Below are 22,831 nucleotides of genomic sequence, written 5' to 3'. Positions count from 1 at the left end.
AGGAAAGAGCCCTGGGGGGGTTTGGGTGTACCCCCAGGTGGGGATGGGATGTTCTTGGGTATGTTCTGGGATCTCTCTCTTTTGTCACGGTGCTTGTGGTTCTCTGTACAACTTTCATTGCTGATTTTATTGTTTTTTTGTTTAAACTTTCCATCACTTTTGCAATCCCTTTGTCTGAGTCGTTATTTCTGCCCCTGGTGGGGAGGGGTCTGCCCCAACCCATTACAGTAAGGACATTGATCAGTGGAGCATGGTCATTCCCTTTCAAAGAAGGGCAGAGGCATGGATCCCAGTGAATATGACAAGAGGGTGGGAGAGTGAGAATGGATTGGATCGTGTTCTCAGGCTATTAGACCAGGGACTAAAAGATTCTGGACAAAGGACAAAAAGATTTGTGGGATGGTTAATGTTTGCTATAATATCAGCTGTGATAATATTAGCATCCCCAGCTGCTTCAGTTACAGCTCTGACAAAGGCATACAAACTGTGGACACAGTGAGAACTTTATTAACCAATGTGACAAATGATTTACAGCTGCAGGAAGCTATAGATGAGGAAATAATGGCAAGGTTATGCATGCTTGAGGCCAGCGTTGTTTGGTTAGGAGACCAACAAGCTGCCTTGAAGACCCATATAATGCTGCAGTGTGATGGGAATATCACAAGCAGGAAATGTGTGTAACATCCTTGTCTTGGAGTGACTCTCAGCATGATTGGAACTCACTCAGGTCACATTTACAAGGGGCCTTTGATAGCTCCTTGAAACATAATGTCCAAACATTGAAGCATCAGCTGGAACTGCAATTAGCAAATACACAACAGGTGAGGATGGATTCAACATGGCAAGCACTGAACAAAGATCTCAGCTGCTTGAATCCAAACAATTGGTTCTCAGGTCTGAATCTCCAAGTGTGGGTTAGAGGTGAAATCCTTGTGGTGATTTGCATTGTAATTGTAGTGTTCATGGCAGTGGTGCAAGAATGTCAGGGAGTTGCTTAGCCTGCTGGATTTTTCCTGTATAAACTGCTTGTTCTGTGCCAATAAACAATTCCTGCTCCACCAACTGGGAGTCTGTGCAGGTTTTCAGACAGAGAATCTGAGGGACCTGGGCTGCTTCAGACTGGTGAATGTGGTTCAGAGCACTGCCATAGCAGTGTGCACATGGCTGAAGGGTGGTTTCAGAGCACTGCCATAGCAGTGTGCACATGGCTGAAGGGTGGTTTCAGAGAGGATGGAGCTCTCCTTGTGTGTGTTACGAGACCAAAACCTCCACAAAGTGCAGCTTGAAAGGTTCAGAGTGGAGAAGAGGCCAAAGAAATGTCCCTGAAAGGGCAGAGCTGCTATGCATGAGGCCATCCAGAGGTGTTGGGAAATAACAGGGAGAGCTGAGACAGCTCAGGGAAGGGATGGAAATGGCAGGGGGAGAGCTGAGACAGCTCAGGGAAGGGATGGAAGTGGCAGAGGCAGAGCTGGGTTGGGAAGAAAGATTGGTGTCAGCAGCCTAAAGGGAAAGAGCTGCAGGCATGGGACAATGTAGGAGAGGCTGCAGTAGGGATGGCCAAGGGCTCTGGCAAGGCTGAGAGGCCAAACAGGACCAACGTCTTTGTGCCCTTGGCTCTGGCAGTTGCCTCTGCCACCAAGGCCTGTGAGGAGAAACTTTGCTTTGAGGCTTTGAGGTTCTTCTATTCCAAGGGCAGTGGTCAGGGCTTGGCCTTTCTGCTTCCTAGACCAAAGGCAAGTTTTTCTGCCCTGTACTTTGCTTTTGTCTCCCTGCAATCCTGGCCTCTAACAAGCTGCTCTAACGAGTCCCTGGGGAGCCTTTGTCAGTAACAAGCCTCAGTGAGGCCAATCAGTGCTTCAAGGTACTTTGGAGTTTCCTTCTGCCTTGGACTTCTTGAGAGGCTTCTTGGCAGTACCTTGGCAGAGTCTCCTGGCAGTACCTAAGGATGATGTAATCAGCCCCAAATACTCCATGGGGCTCATTAAATACTGCTGAAGCTCTTATTATTGCCAAGGTTTCTGCAGATAATTGGAGAGGATTTCATTGCACAAAGCATCTGATAAAAATTATTTCACAGGGTGAATCAGAGACCTGAGCCACAGGTGAGGGACAGGATGTGCCTTGCCAGGGGCTGAGGGTCAGGGCTTGGCCCTTTGGATCAATGATACCCCTCCAGGTTTCCTCAGCAGCAGAGCCACCTTGAGCTGCTTGTCCTGACCTGTCAGCACTGCCTCAGTTCTCTGCTCTCACCAGACCGTGAAGACACTTTCCTTGTAGTGTCCCACAGTGGAACCTATTAACACTACAAGAAACTTCAGAGTTTGACTCTAACTTTGACTTCTGGAGAGGTTTCACCAGCCTTCTCTCAGTCCCTGAGGTTTACCTGGCACCAAAGCCACCACAGGGCTCCTTTAAATGCCCTGGGCTGACCATAGAGCTGGGCCTGGCTTCTGGGCTGCATGGAGCTCTGGCCAGGAGCAGCTTCTCTGCACCACATAGCAGGTCTGAGGGCACTGCCAGGGCATCTCAGGGAGATGAAGAAGGCAGAGAGAGCTTCAAGGCAGCCAAGACTGAAGATGCTGAGAGCTCACTGGAGAAGAAGCCACTACATTTGCTGACAGGGTGAGTCTGTGGTTGCAGGGCAGTGCAGCTGCAGTTCCTGGAGGCACCTCCTAAAGCTGGGGCTGTGTGCTGGGGCAGGGACTCTGCTGCATGCCAGGCTCAGCTCTCAAGCACCCCAGGGAGCTCTTCATGTTGCTTTGGGGAGAAACTCTGGTTGGAAGGAGCCACCCTTGGCAGGGCAAGGCAGTGCAGTGCAGGGTCCTTCTGTTGTGGAGGGGCTGTTGTGTGGGCCAGGGCTGCTCTCAGCTCCAGTTCATTTCCAGATCATTTCCAGTGGCATTTTCCATGACTATGTTCAGGTCAGGGGTTCCTGACCCAGTCTCTCCTCTCCTGAATTTTTGCTTCCACTGTCTCTGACCTGGCTGGTGAGGAGGGAAACTCAGCTGTGCCTTTAGAGCAGGGGCTGAGGCTCTTAAACCATCACACAGAGCTTTACTGGGAACCTCACCAAGTGCCTACATTCCTCACCTGAAGGCATTCCTGAGTGTCTGTCTGTCCCTCTCCTTGCCTGCCTCAGATGCTCTTTGTGTTGCTGATGGCTCTCTGGGCATGGAAGCTTCAGCTGCAGAGTCAGGCACAGACACTGAGATCTCCTGTGCAGGTGGAGCCACAGCAATGAGGTGTCCCAGCTGTCCTGCAGCCTGGGAAGCTCTGGGCAGTGCAGGCTGTGAGGCTGGCAATGACCTGACTGCAAGAGCACCCATGGTCATGCCTTGGCTGTATCCTTGAGGTGTCCATCCAGGCTGTGCTGCCTTCCAAGGGACACTGAGCCAAGTGTCTCCTGGACTACAAGTGGGATGCTGAGACCCTGAGACACTGAGTGCTGTGTGGTGGATCCCTCTGCACTCAGCAGTGTCTGGTGGCTTCTCAGGGTGACATGGGAGCATGGTCACCCTCCAGCTGAGGTGCAGAGCAGGTGACTTAGAATCCATGGGAGCTCTCCCACTCTTGCCTTTTACCCTAAACCAGGATCAAGCAGTGCTCCAGCCTTGGAGCTGAAGGAAGAGTCCCCAAGAAGAAGCAGCAGCAGGAGTCTGTGTGACAGGGGGGGTCTGTGGCCTTTGGTTGTACTGAGAGAATGCTCTTCTGACTTGTCACTGCCTTCTTCTCCTTTGACAGGGCCTCATGACCAGAGACAGGGAATGTCCAACAGCAGCTCCAGCACCCACTTCCTCCTCCTGCCATTCTCAGGCACAAGGCAGCTGCAGCTCCTGCACTTCTGCCTCTTCCTGGCCATCTACCTGGCTGCCCAGCTGGGCAATGGCCTCATCATCACCACCATAGCCTGGGACCACCACCTCCACACCCCCATGTACTTCTTCCTCCTCAACCTTGCCCTCACAGACCTGGGTGCCATCTCCACCACTGTGCCAAAATCCATGGCCAATTCCCTGAGGGACACCAGGGACATCTCCTATGCAGGATGTGTTCTCCAGCTCTTCTTTTTCATATTCCTAATTGCTGCAGAGTATTTTCTCCTCACTGTCATGTCCTATGATCGCTATGTTGCCATCTGCAGACCTCTGCACTATGAGACCCTTCTGGGCAGCAGAGTTTGTGTCCACCTGGCAGCAGCTGCCTGGGCCTCTGGCTTTCTTCATGCTCTGTTGCACACAGCCAATACATTTTCCCTGCCCCTCTGCCAGGGCAATGCTCTGGAGCAGTTCTTCTGTGAAATCCCCCAGATCCTCAAGCTCTCCTGCTCCACATCCTACCTCAGGGAACTTTGGCTTATTGTGGTCAGTGCCTGTTTTGGTTTTTTCTGTTTTGTGTTCATTGTGGTGTCCTATGTGCAGATCTTCAGGGCAGTGCTGAGGATCCCCTCTCAGCAGGGACGCCACAAATCTTTTGCCATCTGCCTCCCTCACCTGGCTGTGGTCTCCCTCTTTCTCAGCACTGCCATCTTTGCAACCCTGAAGCCCTCCTCCATCTCCTCCCCATCCCAGAACTTGGTTGTTTCAGTTCTGTACTCAGTGGTGCCTCCAGCAGTGAACCCTCTCATCTACAGCCTGAGGAACCAGGAGCTCAAGGCTGCCCTCAGCCAACTGATCCCTGGATGCTTTCAGAAGCAATAAACTCTTTGTCTTCTCCTGCAGAGCAGTTCTGATGTCACTCAATACAGGCTTAGCCTGGCTGCTGGAGTTCTGGCTGCTGCTGGGGCTGTTCCCCTTGTGAGAATGTTGTTCCCACAAAAATGTCTTTCTTCAGACTATTTCTGGTTCAGTGTTGTCCTGTCTGGTGTGACTCAGAGGCTGCAGACATGAGGAGCTGTGCTCCCTGTGTGTGCTCAACACAATAAAAGATGTTGCAGGGAGTTGTTTCTCTGAGTTCCTTCCTCCAAGGCTACTCTGGAGCTGCAGGACAATGTCTGTGTGTAGAGGTGGTGGGGCAGAGTCCCAACACAGCAGCAGTGCCAGGGAGCCCCAGAGCTTGGGCTGTCCTCAGCTGCTCTTTCTGCCCTTCCACCCCCTCCTGCTGAGCCTCTGTGCTGGGGCAAGGCCTGAGTGCTCTGGCAGCTTGGGCACTGTGCTGCTGTGTGGCAGTTCTAGGATTGCAGGCAGGGACAGGCCAGGTCTGCTTGTGGGACAGAGCTGTGCTCCAGAGCAGCACTGCCATCAGAACAGGAGGTCTCTTCATGCCTTCATACCCCACCCCCTCCCATTACAGACTGCACCTACTCGGAGTCCAAACTGGATACCCTGACTCCCTTCCAGTATAGACTCAGTCTAACCATGGTTCCTTTAACCCCTCCCAGTACAGATGTGGCCTCATCCCAGTACAAACTGGATCCTACTATCCTCTAGAACTGCAGCCTGGGTCCTGACCCATTTGCAGTATAAGCTGTGTTATTGTCCCCATATATTACAAAGTTCATCCTTTTAACAGATTCCAGCTCAAACCGGATCATCTTTGTCCCTTCCCAATACTTTCTGCATCCCTTCAAATATTGCCTCATGTGTAGTCTGGTCCTACCCAGTACAGTCTGGGCTTCCTCACAGTACAAACTGCATCTCCTGATCTCCTGCCAGTACATACAGTGTCTCATCCCAGGGCAAAGTTGGAGCCCTGGCTCCCTCTCACTACCAACTCCTTCCCTGCCAGTGCAAACCAGATATCAGGACTCCTTCCCAGTACAGACTGTGCCTGCCCCTGGGAAAAGCTGCACCACCTGAAGCCTTGCCAGGACCAGATTAGGACCCCTCCCTGTACAAACTGAACCCATTTACCCCCTCCCAGGCAGACTGGGAACCATCCCAGTACAACCTGAGTGCCCTGGCCAAATCCCAGTACAGTCTGGGACTCATCCCAGTACATATTGGGGTCCTTAATACCCTCCCACCACTAGCTGGGCCCTGTCACAGTCACAACTCCATACCCTAATCACACCAGAGTCCAGTCTGGGCCATCTCCCAGTTCAGACTGGGTCCCTTTAACATCTCCAAGTACAGTGCAGGCCTTGTCCCAGTACAAACTGATTCCACTCATCCCACCCTGTCCTGTTTGATATTTTTATCAGTGCTATAGACAGAGGGATGGAGACACCATCAGCAAGTGTGCAGATGCCACCAAGCTGATGGTGCTGTTGAGATGCCAGAGGGGCAGGATGGCATCCAGAGGCACCTGGACAAGCTGGAGAGGTGGTGCCCAGGTAACCCTCATGAGGTTCAACAAGAGCAAGAGCAGGATCCTGCAGCTGGGCTGGAGCAATCCTCACTATCAATACAGGCTGGGAGAGAAGGTGATAGAAAGCAGCCCTGAGGAGAAGGTCTTGGGGGTGCTGGTGGGGGAGAAGCTGGCCAGGAGCAGACAGTGTGAGCTTGCATCCCAGAAGGCCAATGGGAGCCTGGGCTGTATGCTAAGCAGCATGGCCTGAAATGGAGAGAGAGGATCCTGCCTCTTTGCTCTGGTAAGACCTCCCCTGAAGCCCTCAACACAGGAAGAACATGGAGCTGATGGAGAGCATCCACAGGAAGGCCACAGAAATGATCAGGGGCTTGCAGCAGCTCTGCTGTGAGGACAGGCTGAGGGAACTGGGGGTGTTCAGCCTGAAGAGGAGGAGGCTCTGGGGAGACCTAATAGCAGCCTTCTAGTACCTGAATAGGGATACAAGAAGGATGGAGAGAGACTGTTTGCAGAGGCCTGCAGGGACAGGATGAGAGGCAATGGCATCAAACTAGAGAAAAATAGATTCAAATTGGATATGAGGAAGAACTCCTTCATTATGAGGGGGGCAGAACACTGGAATGGGTGGCCCAGGGAGGTGATTGAGGCCTCTTCCTAGAGGTATTCAAGGTGAGGCTCCCAGTTCAGACTTCCTGTGCTCTGACCCTCATCTGCATCCCCTCCCACCCCTGACTGATCCTTGCACCTGGCACAGGGCAGGGGCTGGGAGCTGCCAGAAGAAGAGGAGTAGGAGGTGGCCTGTGGCTTAGAAGCTCATGGACACCAGGAGCAGGTGAATGGCAATGCCATGGGCAGCTCAGCTGTGCCTCAGGACCTCCTGCACAGCAACAGCCACAAGGCTGGGCAGGGCTGGGAGGTCACTGATGGCTCAGCAGCTGAGAGGGCAGCAGCAGGGAGACGGCAGGAAAGGGACTGGGAGGTCACTTCTTGCTGCAGCAGCTGAGAGGGCAGCCCCTGACTCTTCCCTGGCCTCTGTGCTTTGGGGATCCCAGCTGCCAGAGTTGCCAGCAGGCCAACAGAAGGCATGTGGAGGGCAAGGGACTTGTGTGACTCCCTGCCCCTAAGCACCTGGCGGCCCCTGCAGGAAGAGCTTTGGAGCTGGGTTGTCACCTCCCTGCAACCTGAGGGCCTGATGGGACAGCAGCAGGGACAGGACTTGGCTGTGGCTGCTGGAGAAGCTGAGAGGCAGCAGCAGGGACCTGCCTTGGAAGGCCAGGGAAAGGTTTCTTGTGCCTGTGAGCTGCCAGGCCACATGCAGGCTGAGGCCTTGGGCCAGCATTGGGACATCAGGGATGGCTGAGAAGCTCCTAGGGCAGGAGGAGGCACATAGTCAGGAGGTGAGTGTGAGGTCACTGCAAACTCCAATCCCTTTGTATCATTGGCCAGCAGCAGGCCCAGGGCTGGGCTGGGGAATGTGCCATCCCTTGTGTCTGCCATGCTGAGAGACAGCAGCAGGGAGGTGCCTTGGCTGTTGCTTTGGAGATGGAGACTCTGCTCAGTGCCCAGGCAGAAAAGCCTGGGCACTGGCCTGGGATGAAGCAGAGCCTCAGCAGAGTGTAGAAGGCCAAGTGCAGCTGGGCTGTGGTAGCAGGAGTGTGGCCACCCAGACACAGAGGTTGTCTTCCCCATGCACTCAGCACTGCTGTGACCACATCTGCAATATTGGTGTCTGGCTGTGGAGTTCCTTAGTCTGGAGGAATGGAGAGATACTGCAGAACCTCCCTAGGAGATCTGCCTGGATGGAGTTTGGAGTCTCCATATAGAACCTGAGGCTGCTGAGCTTCTTTAGCCTGGTGAAGTGAAGGCTCAGGGGTGATGCGCACCTGCTTGAAGGGGGGTGTCAGGTGATGGAGCTTTTCTTGGTTGTGGACACAGAAGGAAGCCTTCAGAAAGTGCAACTTAAAGGTTCAGAGTGGAGGCCAGGACAAAGAAATGTCACTCAAAGTGTAGAGCTGTGGTGCAAGTGGTGACCCAGAAGGAGTCTGGAGATCCTTTGTGTGTCAAGGAACAGGCAGCAAGAGTGGAGAGCCCTGAGTGAAGTTGTGGAAATGTCAGGGAGAGAGCTGGCTGGGGAAGCCAGATGGATGTCAACAGCCTGAAGGGAAAAAGCTGCAGGCATGGGACAGTGTAGCACAGCCTGCAGGAGGGATGGCCAAGGGCTCTGGCAGGGCTGAAAGGCTCAACAGGAACAAGGTCTTGATCCTCTTCCTTCTGGCAGCGGCTTCTGCCACCATGGCTGCTGAGAGGAAGTTTTAGTTGGAGGCTCTCAGGATCTGCCTTTCCATGGCCTGAGGGTCAGAGCTTGGCCTCCCTGTTTCATAAACCAAGGCCAGGGTTTGTTCAGCTGCACTTTGCCTTTGTCTGCCTTCAATCATAGCCTCCATTGAGCTTCTCTGACAACCCTTGGGAGGCATTGTTGCTAATGGCCCTCAGTGAGGCCAATTAATATTTGTATTGTTATGCTTCTGACTTCTTGAGCAGATTCCTTCAGTCTCCTCTCAGTGTGTGAGGCTCAGGCAATGATCCCCAAGTGTCCTAAGAGCTATTTGTGTCTTTGCAGTTTTCTTCAGGATTTCAAAGTGCTCATCACAAAGCTCCTTTATTATTTATTTTTTTCAGCCACCAAATGACAGAGTGGATAAGGACAAGGCTGACCCTGACTGACTGCAAGAGATCCTGAATTCAAATCTATTTCCATGGCTGTGCCTGGATGCAACCACAAAGCACGCAGACACAGAGACAGAGCTGGCTGGGTCCAGTGCAAGATAGAAACCATGACCCTGGTGACAGCAAAGGTGTCTGTCCAAAGACACAGAGAGGTGGTGAGGTAGCTGGCAGAGAGGCTGCCCTGGAGTTCAGTTCCTTTCTGCTGGAGCTCAGGGCAAACCCTCACAAAGCTTCAACATTCTCAGAGGATGAGAACTGAACCTGGAGTAGTCTGACTTGGTGCTGACCCTTGGTGCAGGTTATGCCTGAGAGATGTCTGACTGGGGGAGATGCTGGACACAGCTGCTGTGACCCAGGAGAGCTCCAAGACTCTGACTTTAGGGTCACTGTTTTTAGAGGTGGAGATCATTGACTTTCATCAGGTGTTTCTCTGATCAGGTGAACCTTGGATGCTGAATCATCCTGGGATCTTCTGCCACTTGCACAGACCCTGAAGGTTTTGACCTCCAGAGTTTTCTATCACCTCCCTGTTGGCTGTGATCCAAGCACAGATGCACTGAGCTGGCAGGAGGTGACAAACACCCAAGCCATAGGAAGAGCAGTGCAAGGCTGAGAGAGTGAGGGTGCAGCACACCAAGGACACCTCTCAGTGCTCTATTTCTGTCTGTCCTGATCTACACCTGGCTTACTCTGGGCTAGTTCACGACCTAGGCAAGGGGGGAGGGGGAATCCCATCAGGTCTTGAGTAGGTTTCCAGTGACACTGGGACTGTGCCACCACAATCTGCTCTGTGACTTGAGTATATTTCTCTCAGCCAGAGAGTGGCTGTGAGGTTGCCTCTTGTCTCTCTGCCTCTCAACAGAGAATGTCATCATCCAATCAGAATGGGAAGGAAATGTGGTGGTTCCTTGGCCTCCAAAGTCTTCTTCAATGCCATTCAGTGACACAAAGCACCCAGGAAACACTGATGATGGGAAATGTCTGCAGCAGTGTGACTTGCTTGGCCATCCTCCTAACCCTAACTACAAACCAATGTGGAACAGCAAGCACAGAGCAGAGCAGGCAGGAAAATCACAGTGGCTGTGACACCAGGGGCAGTGTCCCAGCTGCTGCTGGACACCAACCAAACAGCACTTCCCACCAGCAGTGTTCTTCATTCCTCTTGATTACTTGTAGCACACAATGGATTTCTTCAGTGTCATGGTGGACTCTGGGCAGAGTCTTTTGTCCTGCTTCTCTTGGTTGTTGTAGCAGGCTGATGGAATCAGGGTGCTGCAGGAGTTGTTGGGTTGCAGTGAAATTCTTTCCAATGGGTGTAGGGTGTAGCTAACCATACAACATGTGAGCAAAGACACATCCTGGTGAGGAGGTATTGGCACAGAGAATTTCCAATCACAGCCAATGATTACAGAGACATCACATAGACAGAAACTGAACTGAATGCTGTGGTGGTGTTCAAGACCTGTGACAAATATTGTGGTGCAGGCCCAGCTGGTTCCAGCACCATGAGCTGAGATACAAACTGACAGAGCAGTTGAGAGCAGGACCAGGGCTGCAAGGGGAGCCAAGGGGCCCAGACCTGCAGAACCTGTGGCTCCCTCTTCAGGCATAGGTGAATGTTGCAATTCCCCTTTCCCACAGCCTATCCCCACTCAGCTCCCTGTTGCATCTTGATTTGAACAGGGGCTCTTCTCCCCACTTGCCTTTTCCATCTGTTTCAAGGATGCAGCACTTGGTTCTTTTTCCCTCCCATCCTTTCTCACATGGTTTGGTTGCACGTCTCATCACCTCTATGGCCTCACACAGACATGAAGGCCATGTGAACATTTCATTACCATTCCCTTTTTGGGTTCTTATAGATTGATTCAATTGGAAACTATGTCATTGATCAACATGGATCTACAGGCTGCAGCCCAGGCTCTGGTTGTCTCTCTGGGCTGCAAGTGCTCACTGCTGGTGCCTGTTGAGCTTCTCATCCACCAGCACCCCCAAGGCCTTTTCTTCATGGCTGCTCTCAAACCAGTCCCTGCTCAGCCTATATCAGGATCCATGTACATAGTCTCTGTGCACAGTGTCCTGTGGGGTGCATGGGGATTGTTTTTAGGACTGTCCATGGAATCCCAAATACAAAACCTATTTATGGGTTTGGTCAGGGTGAAGTTACACCAGCAACCTGAATTTGGTTGGGCTGTTGTGTTACAATCTTTGTGCTCTGGGTTGGTAAAATCTCATTTCATTTGGTTCCTGGTGAGTAGATCCATTGATTCCCTGCATCCAGTCTGCATTTTCTCTTCTGTCATGGATTGCAGTTGAGCCACCTGAGGAGAGCTGCCCCTGCCCCAGGCAGGTTTGCTGTCCTTTCATGTCCATGGAAAACAAGCGAGAGCTTAGCCTGCCTTGTTCTGTGGTGTTTCAGCACTTCCAGTGGATCTGAGCAGTACCTGGTCCCAAGGAGCTTGTGCTTGGGCCATGGTGAGTGTCCTTACTGCAAGGAGGAGGAAGAGAGGAGTGGGCAAGTGGTGTACATCATACACAGAGTTTCCACTGGTGTCTGCCCAGCTGATCCATGCAGTGAGGACAGAGTCTGCTCTCAGCACTGCCTGGGTAACAAATCCAAAACACAGCACCCTTAACAGCATGCTCCTCATCTGTATCTTCAACTGGAGTCAGTGTTCACCCAGGCACTGGTTCTGGGGCTGGGTCAGAATTCCTCCAAAATGTAATCTCAGAGACTTGATCAGGGAGAGAAGGAAACAACACCCCTTGAAATGAGGCTCTTTAGCCTTCATGTGTATCAATGGGATGTGCACATCCCCTTCTTTGTCTCCTTAGGTCTTCTTTCATCTTCTCTTGAGGAGTGGACAGCACAGAGTCACCCTTGGGCAGAGCCCTGTGGCAGGAGATGCTTGCAGGGCAGAGCTGAGCACTCAGTGGGTGGGGTGGGCACTGTGAGCAGGGTGAGGGAAGATACCAGGGACCAGAGCAGTAGAGTTGCCAATAGAATTGCAGGCAGCAGAGCTCTGAGCAGCAAATGGGAGGAACCTGCAGGCACTAGGAGGAATCAGCAGCCAAGGCCTGGGAGAGGCTGCCTGCAGGCTTCTCACTTGTGCAGATTTGTGCTCTTGGTTGTCTGCTGGGCAAGGAGCTGAGTCTCCACAGAAGACCTCCTATCTTCAGGAGCCCTGCCTGATCTCCTGTAGAACCCTGGTCAACACTGAGCTATTCCTTGCAGTTCAGTCCTCTTCTCTGAGCCCTTTGCTTCTCTCTGACTGGGGCCATACCTTCTCTTTATCAGCCCTGAATCTCTGGGCTAGGCAAGAGCAGAGTTTGCAAATCTGCCCGCTGGAACTGCCCAGAGAGTAAGGAACCCAACTTTGGGACAGCAGCAAGACCCCAGTCTCTGGCTGACCCCTGAGCACCTCTCAATCCCCCCAGACCCTCCTCTCCACCACATGTCACCTCTTGTGTGGTTTTGAGGGTCATTGTCTGTGTTGGGAATTTAGGGGGTCAACCCCCCGAGCTCTAGGTGGTCAAGGGTCAGTTGCATGGCCAGAGGGGGGTGGTTAGGTAGCAGGGGGTGTCATCCCCATCAGCATTACAGCCAGGGGACTCAGCACAGGAGTTAGGGGTCAGATGCCTCCATTGCAAGAAGTCACACAGAGTCTCCTTACATCTCTGTCACTCAGAAGCAGCTGCACCTCTGAGCTGCCTGAGGCAAGGGCATCACCCAGATGGTCACCCTCAGCCAGCACTGCTGCACCCACACCAGTGACAGCCCTTCACTTGCACAGGCTGCAGCAAGGGCTTCAGCTGCAGCTTCCACCTCACTTGCATATTCACCCCCATGCCGGTAACCAGTGGGCACCAGGGGATACAGAAATACACCAACCCTGGCACTGTCAGGCCAAATGTGACCCCCTTGGGTGGCCTTTTCCAGCTCCACCAAGCTCAATGGTTCCTTTCTTTATGGCTGAAAGCTACTCTAACGAGTGGGAAAATTTCTAACAGTTAGAATGAGTGTCCTTCATTCATGTCCTGCTGAGAGTGCTGGGCAGTGCTCAGGTGAGGCCCAGCTCTGAGGGGCAGGGATTGTGTTGGGGCTAGGTTGAGGCCTGGGGTTAAGATCAAAGGACAAATGTCAAGGGTAAAGGCTGGGGCCAAGATGAGTAATAGGGGCAGAGTCAGGGTCAGGAGTGGGTTTGGGAAGGAGATGAGCTGTAAGACGTGAGGTGCAGGAGGGGTTGAGCTCCACTGTGTTAGAGCAGGGGACTGAGTAGAGAGGATGGGAGGGGCCCAGTCTGTATTGTGAGGTGTGGTATTTTCAATTCAGATCCCAGGAAGACTCCCCCACTGCAGGGAACTGGGTGGGAAGAGAGGGAGACACTTCCCATTCTATGAGCCCACCAAGAGGGGGTTAGGCATTCCACCTTCCAAATGCCAAGGTTCAGGACAAGAGATTAAATGTCTTGGTGTGATGAAGAGGTTATTAATTTATGAATATGCAATATGAATTATATAAATAATATTTTGCATTAATTATTAAAATTATCACTAACCAATGAATCACTATTTTATATCCATGTCCTAGTGCAGGATTATGAAATACATCCCAGAAGTGGTTCAGTATTGATCATTTGGACTCAATTAGAATATTTACAGAATTAATTTCTATTAATATAACTCAGGCGACGAGACGCTGGCAGCTGCTTAACTCTATACAGAGGTATTACAATGTGTCAGAGGCTGAAACTAGATATGTGCTGCTAGACACAGGTGCTTTGAACTGAACGTCAGTGAGTGGGAATCAGGTGGAAGATACACTGTGCCCTTTGTTTGTAGCAAGGTTAGGTTCTGGCAGGCTGCTGTCACTGGGGCTGGCTCCTGGGCTGGTCTGGACGGTGACAGTGGAGGCAACCTTCTCCCTCCTGGGGCAGCAGAGAGAGGATGGAACGTTGGCTAGCTGGTTGGCAGGCTCCCTTCACAGGACTCAGGCGACTCTCTCTGGATGGCAGAGAGTGGTCCTGTGGGGTCGGCCTGGCAGGGCTGGTAGGGCTGGTCCTGGGACAGGGTTAGCCCTTCTTAACTATAGACAGAGGTATTACAATGCATTAGAGTCTGAAACTAGAAATGTGCTGCTAGACACAAGTGCTTTGAACTGAGGCCAAGAAGGCCAATGGCATCCTGGCCTGCATCAAGAATAGTGTGGCCAGCAGGAGCAGGGAAGTCATTCTGCCCCTGTACTCAGCACTGGTTAGGCCACACCTTGAGTACTGTGTCCAGTTCTGGGCCCCTCAGTTTAAGAGGGACATCGAGAGTCTTGGACATGTCCACAGAAGGGCAATGAGGCTGGGGAGAGGCCTCGAGCACAAGCCCTACAAGGAGAGACTGAGGAAGCTAGGATTGTTTAGCCTGGAAAAGAGGAGGCTCAGGTAAGACCTCATTGCTCTCTACAACTACCTGAAAGGTGATTGAAGCCAGGAGGGGGTTGGTCTCAACCAGCAGCAGAACAAGAGGACACAGTCTTAAGCTGCACCAGGGGAAGTTAAGGCTTGAGGTGAGGAGAAAGTTCTTCACAGAGAGAGTTGTTAGCCATTGGAATGTGCTACCAAGGGAGGTGGTGGAGTCACCATTCCTGGAGGTGTTCAAGAGGGGATTGGATGTGGCACTTGGTTTAGTAGTCATGAGGTCTGTGGTGACAGGTTGGACTTGATGATCTTTGAGGTCTCTTCCAACCTTGGTGATACTGTGAAGTGCAGACTCAGCTCCTTGCTCAGTGCACAGCCCTCAGCACAGAGCTGCAGGGCAGCACCACAACATTCTATGTGATTCTATAATTCTGTGACATAGGCAGCTCCCTCTGGACAGCAGGGAGTGGTCCTGCGGGGTCGGCCTGGTTGGGCTGGTAGGGCTGGTCCTGGGACAGGGTTGGCCCTCATGGCAATGACCTTTGGGGCCGGTGAGGGCAGCCCCAGGGAAGAGGCACAGCTGCATGAAGTGGCAACTTCCCCTTTGTTTGGCTTGAAGGAGCAGGCAGGACCCTATCAGAGCGGTCCTGGCTTTGGAGCACAGGGCATGAACGGTGCTCTGGATTCCCCTGGGGGTCACAGGACACGGAGCAGTGGAAGCAGCAACTCCTCTTCTCTCCCACAGTGGCAGAGTCATGCAGGCATATAGTTAAGCGCTGCTCCTGCTCTGTGTGAGTGGGCACAGACTCTTGGTGGTTCATGTCTGCTCCTTAAGCCTGAGGCAGATGTTTGCACTGCCAGACTCAGCTAAGTCCCTTCCCCAGCAACTGGGCAGATCTTACCCTCGGGGGTCCAGTCCTCTTGAAGGCACATCAGGCTCTTCCAACCGGCGAGGCTGACAATGCAACACTGTAGCTTCTCAGGCTCTCACTGTTGGTCTCTCCTCTGGAGATCCTCTCAGGGCTGAGGCTCAATGGACCTGCCTGGCTGCAGGCTTAGTAGCAAAGGCTATGGCACAAGCTCAGTCTCAAGCAAGGAGAGAGAACCAAGTGAAAGAGAGCAACGTATTTACAAGCTGGGGTAATACTGATAGGTTTCTGGAGGCTGGATGTGGCCAATGGGCACTCTCATAAACAACCAGCTGCAGCCTATGGGAGGTGTGAAGCTGGAATTATGCCATGCTTGGTATCGGCACCAGCATCCCATGCCATGGGTGTGTGCAGGGGTCTGTGCCACCTGGGCCTTTTTGGACCCCTCATGAAAGGAGGGGGAACTTGTCCATGTGCTGGGACAAGTTTCAGTATCTGGGCATAATGTGCCTTCACCACAGCAGACCCAGTCTGTACTGGGAGAGCTCAGAGAGGTTCAGATTGTACCTGGAGGGAGGTCCAGTCTGAACTGGGATGGCATCAGGGGATCAGTTTGCAGGGATGGGTCCTAGTCTGTGCTGGGATGGAATCAGGGTTTCAGGAGATGCACTTTGTACTGGGATGAGACTCAGACTTGTGCTGGGAGATGGCAATGGGATCCCATTTGTACAAGGATCAGGCCACAGCTGCCCTGGGATCAGGATACCCACTTTGTGATGTGCAGGGTGCAGTTGGGACTGGGAAGGGGATCAACATTGCCAATGCTGCCTTCTCAATTCTGTTGGCAGCAGAGTGCAGGCCACAGTTTGCTGTCACCTGGAGGGGTGTGCAATACACATGGAATCAACTGCCCCACGGGCGGAAGCACAACTCCATTTGTCATGGACTAATCCAGACTGCACTAGGAAGGCTGATGCTGCTGCACAGCTACAGTACATCCATGACATCAGTGTGTGGGGCCACAGGGCAGAAGAAGTGTTGGAGAAGGGAGAAAAAAAATTATTCAGATACTTCTGAAGGCTGAATTTGCCATAAAGAAAAGCAAGGTCAAAGGACCTGCAGAGGAAATTCCGTTCTTGGCAAGAAAATGGCAGGCTGGATGTTGTCATGTACCTATGGACATGGTCAACTGGATAGCAACCATGTTTCCACCATCCAACAAAAAGGAGACACAGTCTGTCCTAGGCCTTGTGGGGCTCTGCAGAGTGCATGTCCCAGGCTGCAGTCAGCTTGTGAGCCCTCTCTATAGACTAACCTGAAAGCAGAATCATTGTGAGTGGAGCAGTGAGCAACAAGGCTTTGAGCAGATCAAAGAGGAGGGAGCTGTGCAGTGGCCCTTGGGCCTATCTGAATGGCACCAGTGGTGCAAAATATCCTCTACACTGCAGCCAGGGAACACGGAGAGTTGTCCCCAATAGGTTCTTTTCACACACAACAGGAACTCTATCTCCCTGTGCTACTGGTAACAAATCAGACTGAGCTGGACCTGCTGTGGTGGTTTTAGGCTATGCCTTTAAAATTCAGATACAGATTTTGAGGAGGAAAGTGGAAAAATAGAGATAAATCACTCTGGGGTGCCAAAAGGAAAACTAAAGATGATTCTAAACAAATTCATTGGAGAAATATCTGCCATGAACCAGGCTGCACCTAAACAATTCTTGCTCTTTTCTGATCTCTCTGCTTGCTTTGCTCAGCAGAGACTAATCGGCTTCTGGCTGACCTTGGCTTGGCTGCGTTGTTTAGTTAAGTCTAAACCATTGCTTTTCTCTCTGCTCCTCTCTCTCTTGTGGGAAAGGGGGTGTGGGGCAGTGGATCAGGTCTCTGACCAGGGGGTTTCTGTGTTGTTTGCTAATTGTAAATATTTGTATAATATTGTAACTCCTGTATATTTTGCACACACTCATTGCATTCCATTGCTTGTAAATACAGCTTCCATTTTGCTTCTAACTAAGTTGGTCTGGCAAAGTTAATGTTGGGGGATGGAATTTCAACCCACCACATACAGTCAACTTGTGAGCCCTCTCTATCGAGTGACCTGAAAGAAGAATCATTTTGAGTGGGGCAGTGAGCAACAAGAAGGCTTTGAACAGTTCAAGCAAGAGAGAGTTGTGCAGGAGCACTTGGGCCTATCCAAACAGGACCACTGGTGCAAAATGTCCTTTGAATTGCAGCTGGGGAGCATGAAGCACTTGGAGTCTCTAGCAGAAGACATCAGGTGAAACCTGAGGTAAGCCACTGGGGTTTTGAAGTAGGAATAAGGGGTGGGGATTGTACTGCGTTTGGGCTGAGCTGGAGTTAATTCTCCTCTGAGCATCCTGCTAGTGCTGTGCTTTGCAGGGCTGTGGCTGGGTGTTGGTAACAGCAGTATTTTGGCTGCTGCTCAGCTGAGCACTCAGGCTGTGCTTTTCCAAAATTTCCCTGCCCCAAGGGTATGCTGAAGGGGGAGGGGACAAGATCTTGGGAGAGGACACAGCCAGGCCAGCTGCCCAGAAGTGGCACAAGGAGTGCTCCATGGCATGTGTGGTCAGCTCAGAGAGACCAACCCCCATGTGATGCTGGGCAGTAGAGATTCACTTCTCTTTCTGCTTCACCCTGTGTGGTCTATTGCTTGTGCCTGTCCTTAGTGTTAAATTCCTTCTATCTTACACTGCCTTTTGTTATCTTTCCCTTCTCCCCTGTCCATCTAAGAAGGAGAGTGATACAGTGGCTTTGGTGGGCATTAAACCCAAGCCAGGGCCAAACCAGACACAAGCCCAGTCACAAAGGCACTACAGGGTCTGGGAGGAACCATTCCCAATGCCCTGGGATGAAGCAAACCCTGCACACAGTCAAGAAGGCCAATTGCAGCTGGGCTGTGGCAGGAGGAGTGTGGCCACCCAGACACAGAAGTTGTCCTCTACTGACTCAGCACTGCTGTGGCCACGTCTGGATGCTTGGTGTCTGGGTGTCAGGTTCTGAAGTCAGATGGAGAAAGGAGGAACTGAGGAGGCTGCAGACAAGATCTGACAGGATGGGGATTGACATATCTGTGGAGAGGCTAAGGGACCTGGGATGCTTCAGCCAGCTGAAAAGAGGCTCAGGCACTGCCCTAGCTGTGTGCATATGGCTGAAGGGTGGTTTCAGAGAGGATGGAGCTCTTCTGGAGAGTGGGAAGAGACCAAAACCTCCACAAAGTGCAGCTTGGAAGGTTCAGAGTGGAGATGAGGCCAAAGAAATGTCCCACAAAGGGCAGAGCTGCTATGCATGAGGCCATCCAGAAGTGTCAGGAAATGGCAGGAAGAGCTGAGACAGCTCAGGGAAGGGATGGTGTCGTAGTTTGGGCTGGCTGCCCTCTGCTACAGGGGTGTTTCCTGTGTCCAGAAGTCCAGCCCAGTGGGTGGACACAGGAAATTAGGTTATTTCCTACCATGATCCCTTGCACCACTATAAGTTTCGCGGCGGGGTCTGGCACTTCCTCTTTTCTTCCTCCTCCATCAGCCAGTAACATGGGGGAGAGATCTCCTGGCTTTGGGCCTGGCTAGGCCCAAGGCCACGGGGGGATGGGCAGTCTCAGATCTGGCCAGCTGAGACTAGCCTAGCAGTGGGAGGGGGAAGAAGGAGCCCTGGGGGTCTCGGGTGTACCCTCAGGTAGGGATGGGATTTCTCTGGGTCTGTTTTGGGTTCTTTTCTCTTGTCACTGTATTTCTAGTTCTCTGCACGCACTCACTGTTCTATTTAAACTTTCCATCACTTTTGCAATCTGTTTGTCTGAGTCGTTATTTCTGCGCGTGGTGGGGAGGGGGTCTGCCCCAACCCATTACAGATGGAAATGTCAGAGAGAGAGCTGGGAGGGGAAGCAAGATTGGTGTCAGCAGCCTGAAGGGAAAGAGAAGCAGGCATGGGACAGTGTAGGAGATGCTGCAGTAGGGATGGCCAAGGCCTCTGGCAAGGCTGAGAGGCCCAACAGGACCAAGGTCTTTGCGCCCTTGGCTCTGGCACTTGCCTCTGCCACCAAGGCCTGTGAGGAGAAACTTGGATTTGAAGCTTTGAGGTTCTTCTACTGCAAGGGCAATGGTCAGGGCTTTCTGCTTCCTAGATCAAAGGCAAGTTTTTCTGCCCTGTACTTTGCCTTTGTCTCCCTGCAATCCTGGCCTCTAACAAGCTGCTCTAACGAGTCCCTGGGGATCCTTTGTCAGTAACAAGCCTCAGTGAGGCCAATCAGTGCTTCCAGGTACTTTGGAGTTTTCTTCTGACTTGGACTTCTTGAGAGGCTTCCTGGCAGTACCTTGGCAGAGTCTCCTGGCAGTACCTGAGGATGATGTCATCAGCCCCAAATACTCCATGGGGCTCATTAAATACTGCTGAACCTCTCATTATTGCCAAGATTTCTGTAGATAATTGGAGAGGTTTTAATTGCACAAAGCATCTGATGAAAATGATTTCACAGGGTGAATCAGAGATTTGACCCACAGGTGAGGGACAGGATCTGCCTTGCCAGGGGCTGAGGGTCAGGGCTTGGCCCTTTGGATCAATGAAACCCCTCCAAGTTTCCTCAGCAGCAGAGCCACCTTGAGCTGCTTGTCCTGACCTGTCAGCACTGCCTGAGTTCTCTGCTCTCACCACAGCCTGGAGATGCTTCAGTGCCTCCAGTGTTGCTTCCCTTGCATCCACTGTCTCCTTCTGCTCTGACCAGACCCTGGGGACCCTTTCCCAGTATGCTTCACTGGGACCCATTAACAGTAGAATAAACTTCAGAGTTTGAAACTGACTTTCACTTCTGCAGAGGTTTCATCAGCTTCTCAGTCTCTGAGGTTTATGGACTTGGCACCAAAGCCACCAGAGGGCTCCTTTAAATGCCTTGGGCTGGTCTGCTGCTGCTGAGCTGGGCCAGGCTCTTTGGCATGATGGAGCTCTGTCCAGGAGCAGCTCCTCTGCACAGCACAGCAGGGCTGAGGGCATATCGGGGAAATGAGAAAGGCAGAGAGAGCTTCAAGGTGGCCAGGATTGGGAGGATGCTGAGAGCTCACGGGGGGAGAAGTCACTGCATTTGCTGACAGGGTGAGTCTGTGGTTGCAGGGCAGTGCAGCTGCAGTTCCTGGAGGCATCTCCTAAAGCTGGGGCAGGGACTCTGCTGCCTGCCAGGCTCAGGTCTCAAGCAGCCCAGGGAGCTCCTCATGCAGCTTTGGGGAGAAACTGTGGTTGGAATGAGTTACCCTGGGCAGGGCAAGGCAGGGCAGAGCAAGGCAGGTTCCTTTTGCTGTGGAGAGGCTGCTGTGTGGGTGAGGGTTGCTCTCAGCTCCAGCTCATTTCAGAACATTTTCAGGGGGACTTTTCATGACTTTGTTCAGGCCAGGGATTCCTGACCCAGTCTCTGCTATCCTGAATCTTTTCTTCCACTCTCTCTGGCCTGTCTGGTGAGGAGGAAAACTCAGATGTGCCTTTAGAACAAGGGCTGAGCCTCTTAAACCATCACACAGAGCTTTACTGGGAACCTCACCAAGTGCCTACACTCCTCACCTGTAGGCATACCTGAGTGTCTGTCTGTCCCTCTCCTTGTCTGTCTCAGATGCTCTTTGTGCTGCTGATGGTTCTCTGGGCATGGAAGCTTCAGCTGCAGTCAGGCACAGACACTGTGAGATCTTCTGTGCAGGTGGAGCCACAGCAATGAGGTGTCCCAGCTGTCCTGCAGCCTGTGAAGCTCTGGGCAGTGCAGGCTGTGAGGCTGGGAATGAGCTGACTTCAGGAGCTGCCATGGTCATACCTTGGCTGTGTCCTTGAAGTGTCCATCCAGGCTGTGCTGCCTTCCAGGGGACACTGAACCAAGTGTCTCCTGGACTACAAGTGGGATGCTGAGACCCTGAGACACTGAGTGCTGTGTGGTGGATCCCTCTGCTCTCAGCAGTGTCTGGTGGCTTCTCAGGGTGACATGGGAGCATGGTCACCCTCCAGGTGAGGTGCAGAGCAGGGTGACTTATACTCCATGGGGAGCTCTCCCACTCTTGCCTTTTACGCTTATCCAGGACCAAGCAGTGCTCCAGCCTTGGAGCTGAAGGAAGGTCCCTGAGAAGAAGTAGCAGGTGTCTGTGTGACAGGGGAGGGTCTGTGGGGAGTGGTTTTGGTTGATCTGAGAGACTTCTCTTCTGACTTGTCACTATCTCCTTCTCTTCTGACAGTGCCTCATGGACAGAGGCAGGGAATGTCCAACAGCAGCTCCATCACCCACTTTCTCCTCCTGCCATTCACAGCCAAAAGGCAGCTGCAGCTCCTGCACTTCTGCCTCTTCCTGGCCATCTACCTGGCTGCCCTGCTGGGCAATGGCCTCATCATCACCACCATAGCCTGGGACCACCACCTCCACACCCCCATGTACTTCTTCCTCCTCAACCTTGCTGTGCTTGACGTGGGTGCCATCTCCACCACTGTGCCCAAATCCATGGCAAATTCCCTATGGAACACCAGGGACATCTGATACTTGGGATGTGCTGCTCAGGTCTTTTTTGTATTATTCTTGATGGACACTGAGTATTTTCTCCTCACCATCATGTGCTACGATCGCTACGTTTCCATCTGCAGACCCCTGCACTATGAGACCCTCCTGGGCAGCAGAGTTTGTGTCCACCTGGCAGCAGCTGTCTGGGCCTGTGGCTTTCTCCATGCTCTGCTGCACACAGTCAATACATTTTCCCTGCCCCTCTGCCAGGGCAATACTCTGGACCAGTTCTTCTGTGAAATCCCCCAGATCCTCAAGCTCTCCTGCTCCACATCCTACCTCAGGGAACTTTGGCTTCTTTTGGTTACTGCCTCTTTTTCATCTGTCTGTTTCGTGTTGATTGTGGTATCCTATGTGGAGATCTTCAGGACAGTGCTGAGGATCCCCTCTCAGCAGGGATGCCACAAAGCCTTTGCCACCTGCCTCCTTCACCTGGCTGTGGTCTCCCTGTTTCTCAGCACTGGCTTCTTTGCCTACCTGAAGCCTCCCTCTGTCTCTTCCCCATCCCTCGATCTGTTGCTGTCAGTTCTGTACTCAGTGGTGCCTCCAGCAGTGAACCCTCTCATCTACAGCCTGAGGAACCAGGAGCTCAAGGCTGCCCTGAGCAAACTGATCACTGGATGGTTTCAGAAGCAATAAACTCTACTGCAGAGCAGTTCTGATGTCCCTCAGTACAGGCCCAGCATGACTTCTGTAATTATTAGTGGTGGTGTTTTACTCTTTATCAAACTGTCATCCCTTTTCTAACACAATCTCTGCTTTACTGACCAAGAGTTTGTTCAGCAGGACCTCTGCTCTTTGTTTGATTTGTTAAAAAAATAAAGAACCTTTCATTAATATTTTGCTTCCTGAGATCCTTCTCCAGGACTTCTCCAGGGCTTTTCAGCCAGGTACTGTGCAGATTTGGGGGAGGAAAGAGTCCCAGCACAGCAGCACAGCCAGGGAGCACCAGCACCTGGACTTCCAGGGCTGTTCTCTTTCCATTTCCAGCCTCTCCTGGGTCAGTGCAAGGCCTGAGTGCTGTGGCAGCTTGGTCATTGTTCTGCTGTATACCA

The 22,831-nt window shown here is 52.2% G+C and overlaps 1 protein-coding gene and 1 pseudogene across 1 annotated transcript; both read left to right on the top strand.

The window, feature by feature from the left end:
• The first annotated feature begins 1,553 nt into the window (after window positions 1-1,553).
• LOC137454418 (olfactory receptor 14A16-like) lies at window positions 1,554-4,697 on the top strand. The gene is made up of 3 exons (XM_068164458.1): window positions 1,554-1,644; window positions 3,140-3,223; window positions 3,592-4,697. The coding sequence occupies exons 1-3, from the start codon at window positions 1,554-1,556 to the stop codon at window positions 4,695-4,697; spliced, it is 1,281 nt and encodes a 426-aa protein (XP_068020559.1).
• Window positions 4,698-21,482: 16,785 nt separating this feature from the next.
• On the top strand, window positions 21,483-22,415 carry LOC137454383 (olfactory receptor 14A16-like; annotated as a pseudogene).
• The last annotated feature ends 416 nt before the right edge of the window (window positions 22,416-22,831 follow it).

The sequence above is a fragment of the Melanerpes formicivorus genome, unplaced genomic scaffold (assembly GCF_026170545.1).
Source record: "Melanerpes formicivorus ecotype bairdi unplaced genomic scaffold, bMelFor1.0.p_v2 SCAF_80, whole genome shotgun sequence".
Lineage (NCBI taxonomy): Eukaryota > Metazoa > Chordata > Aves > Piciformes > Picidae > Melanerpes > Melanerpes formicivorus.
The sequence above is the reverse complement of the archived record's forward strand: the minus strand, read 5'-3'. Positions and strand labels throughout refer to the sequence as shown.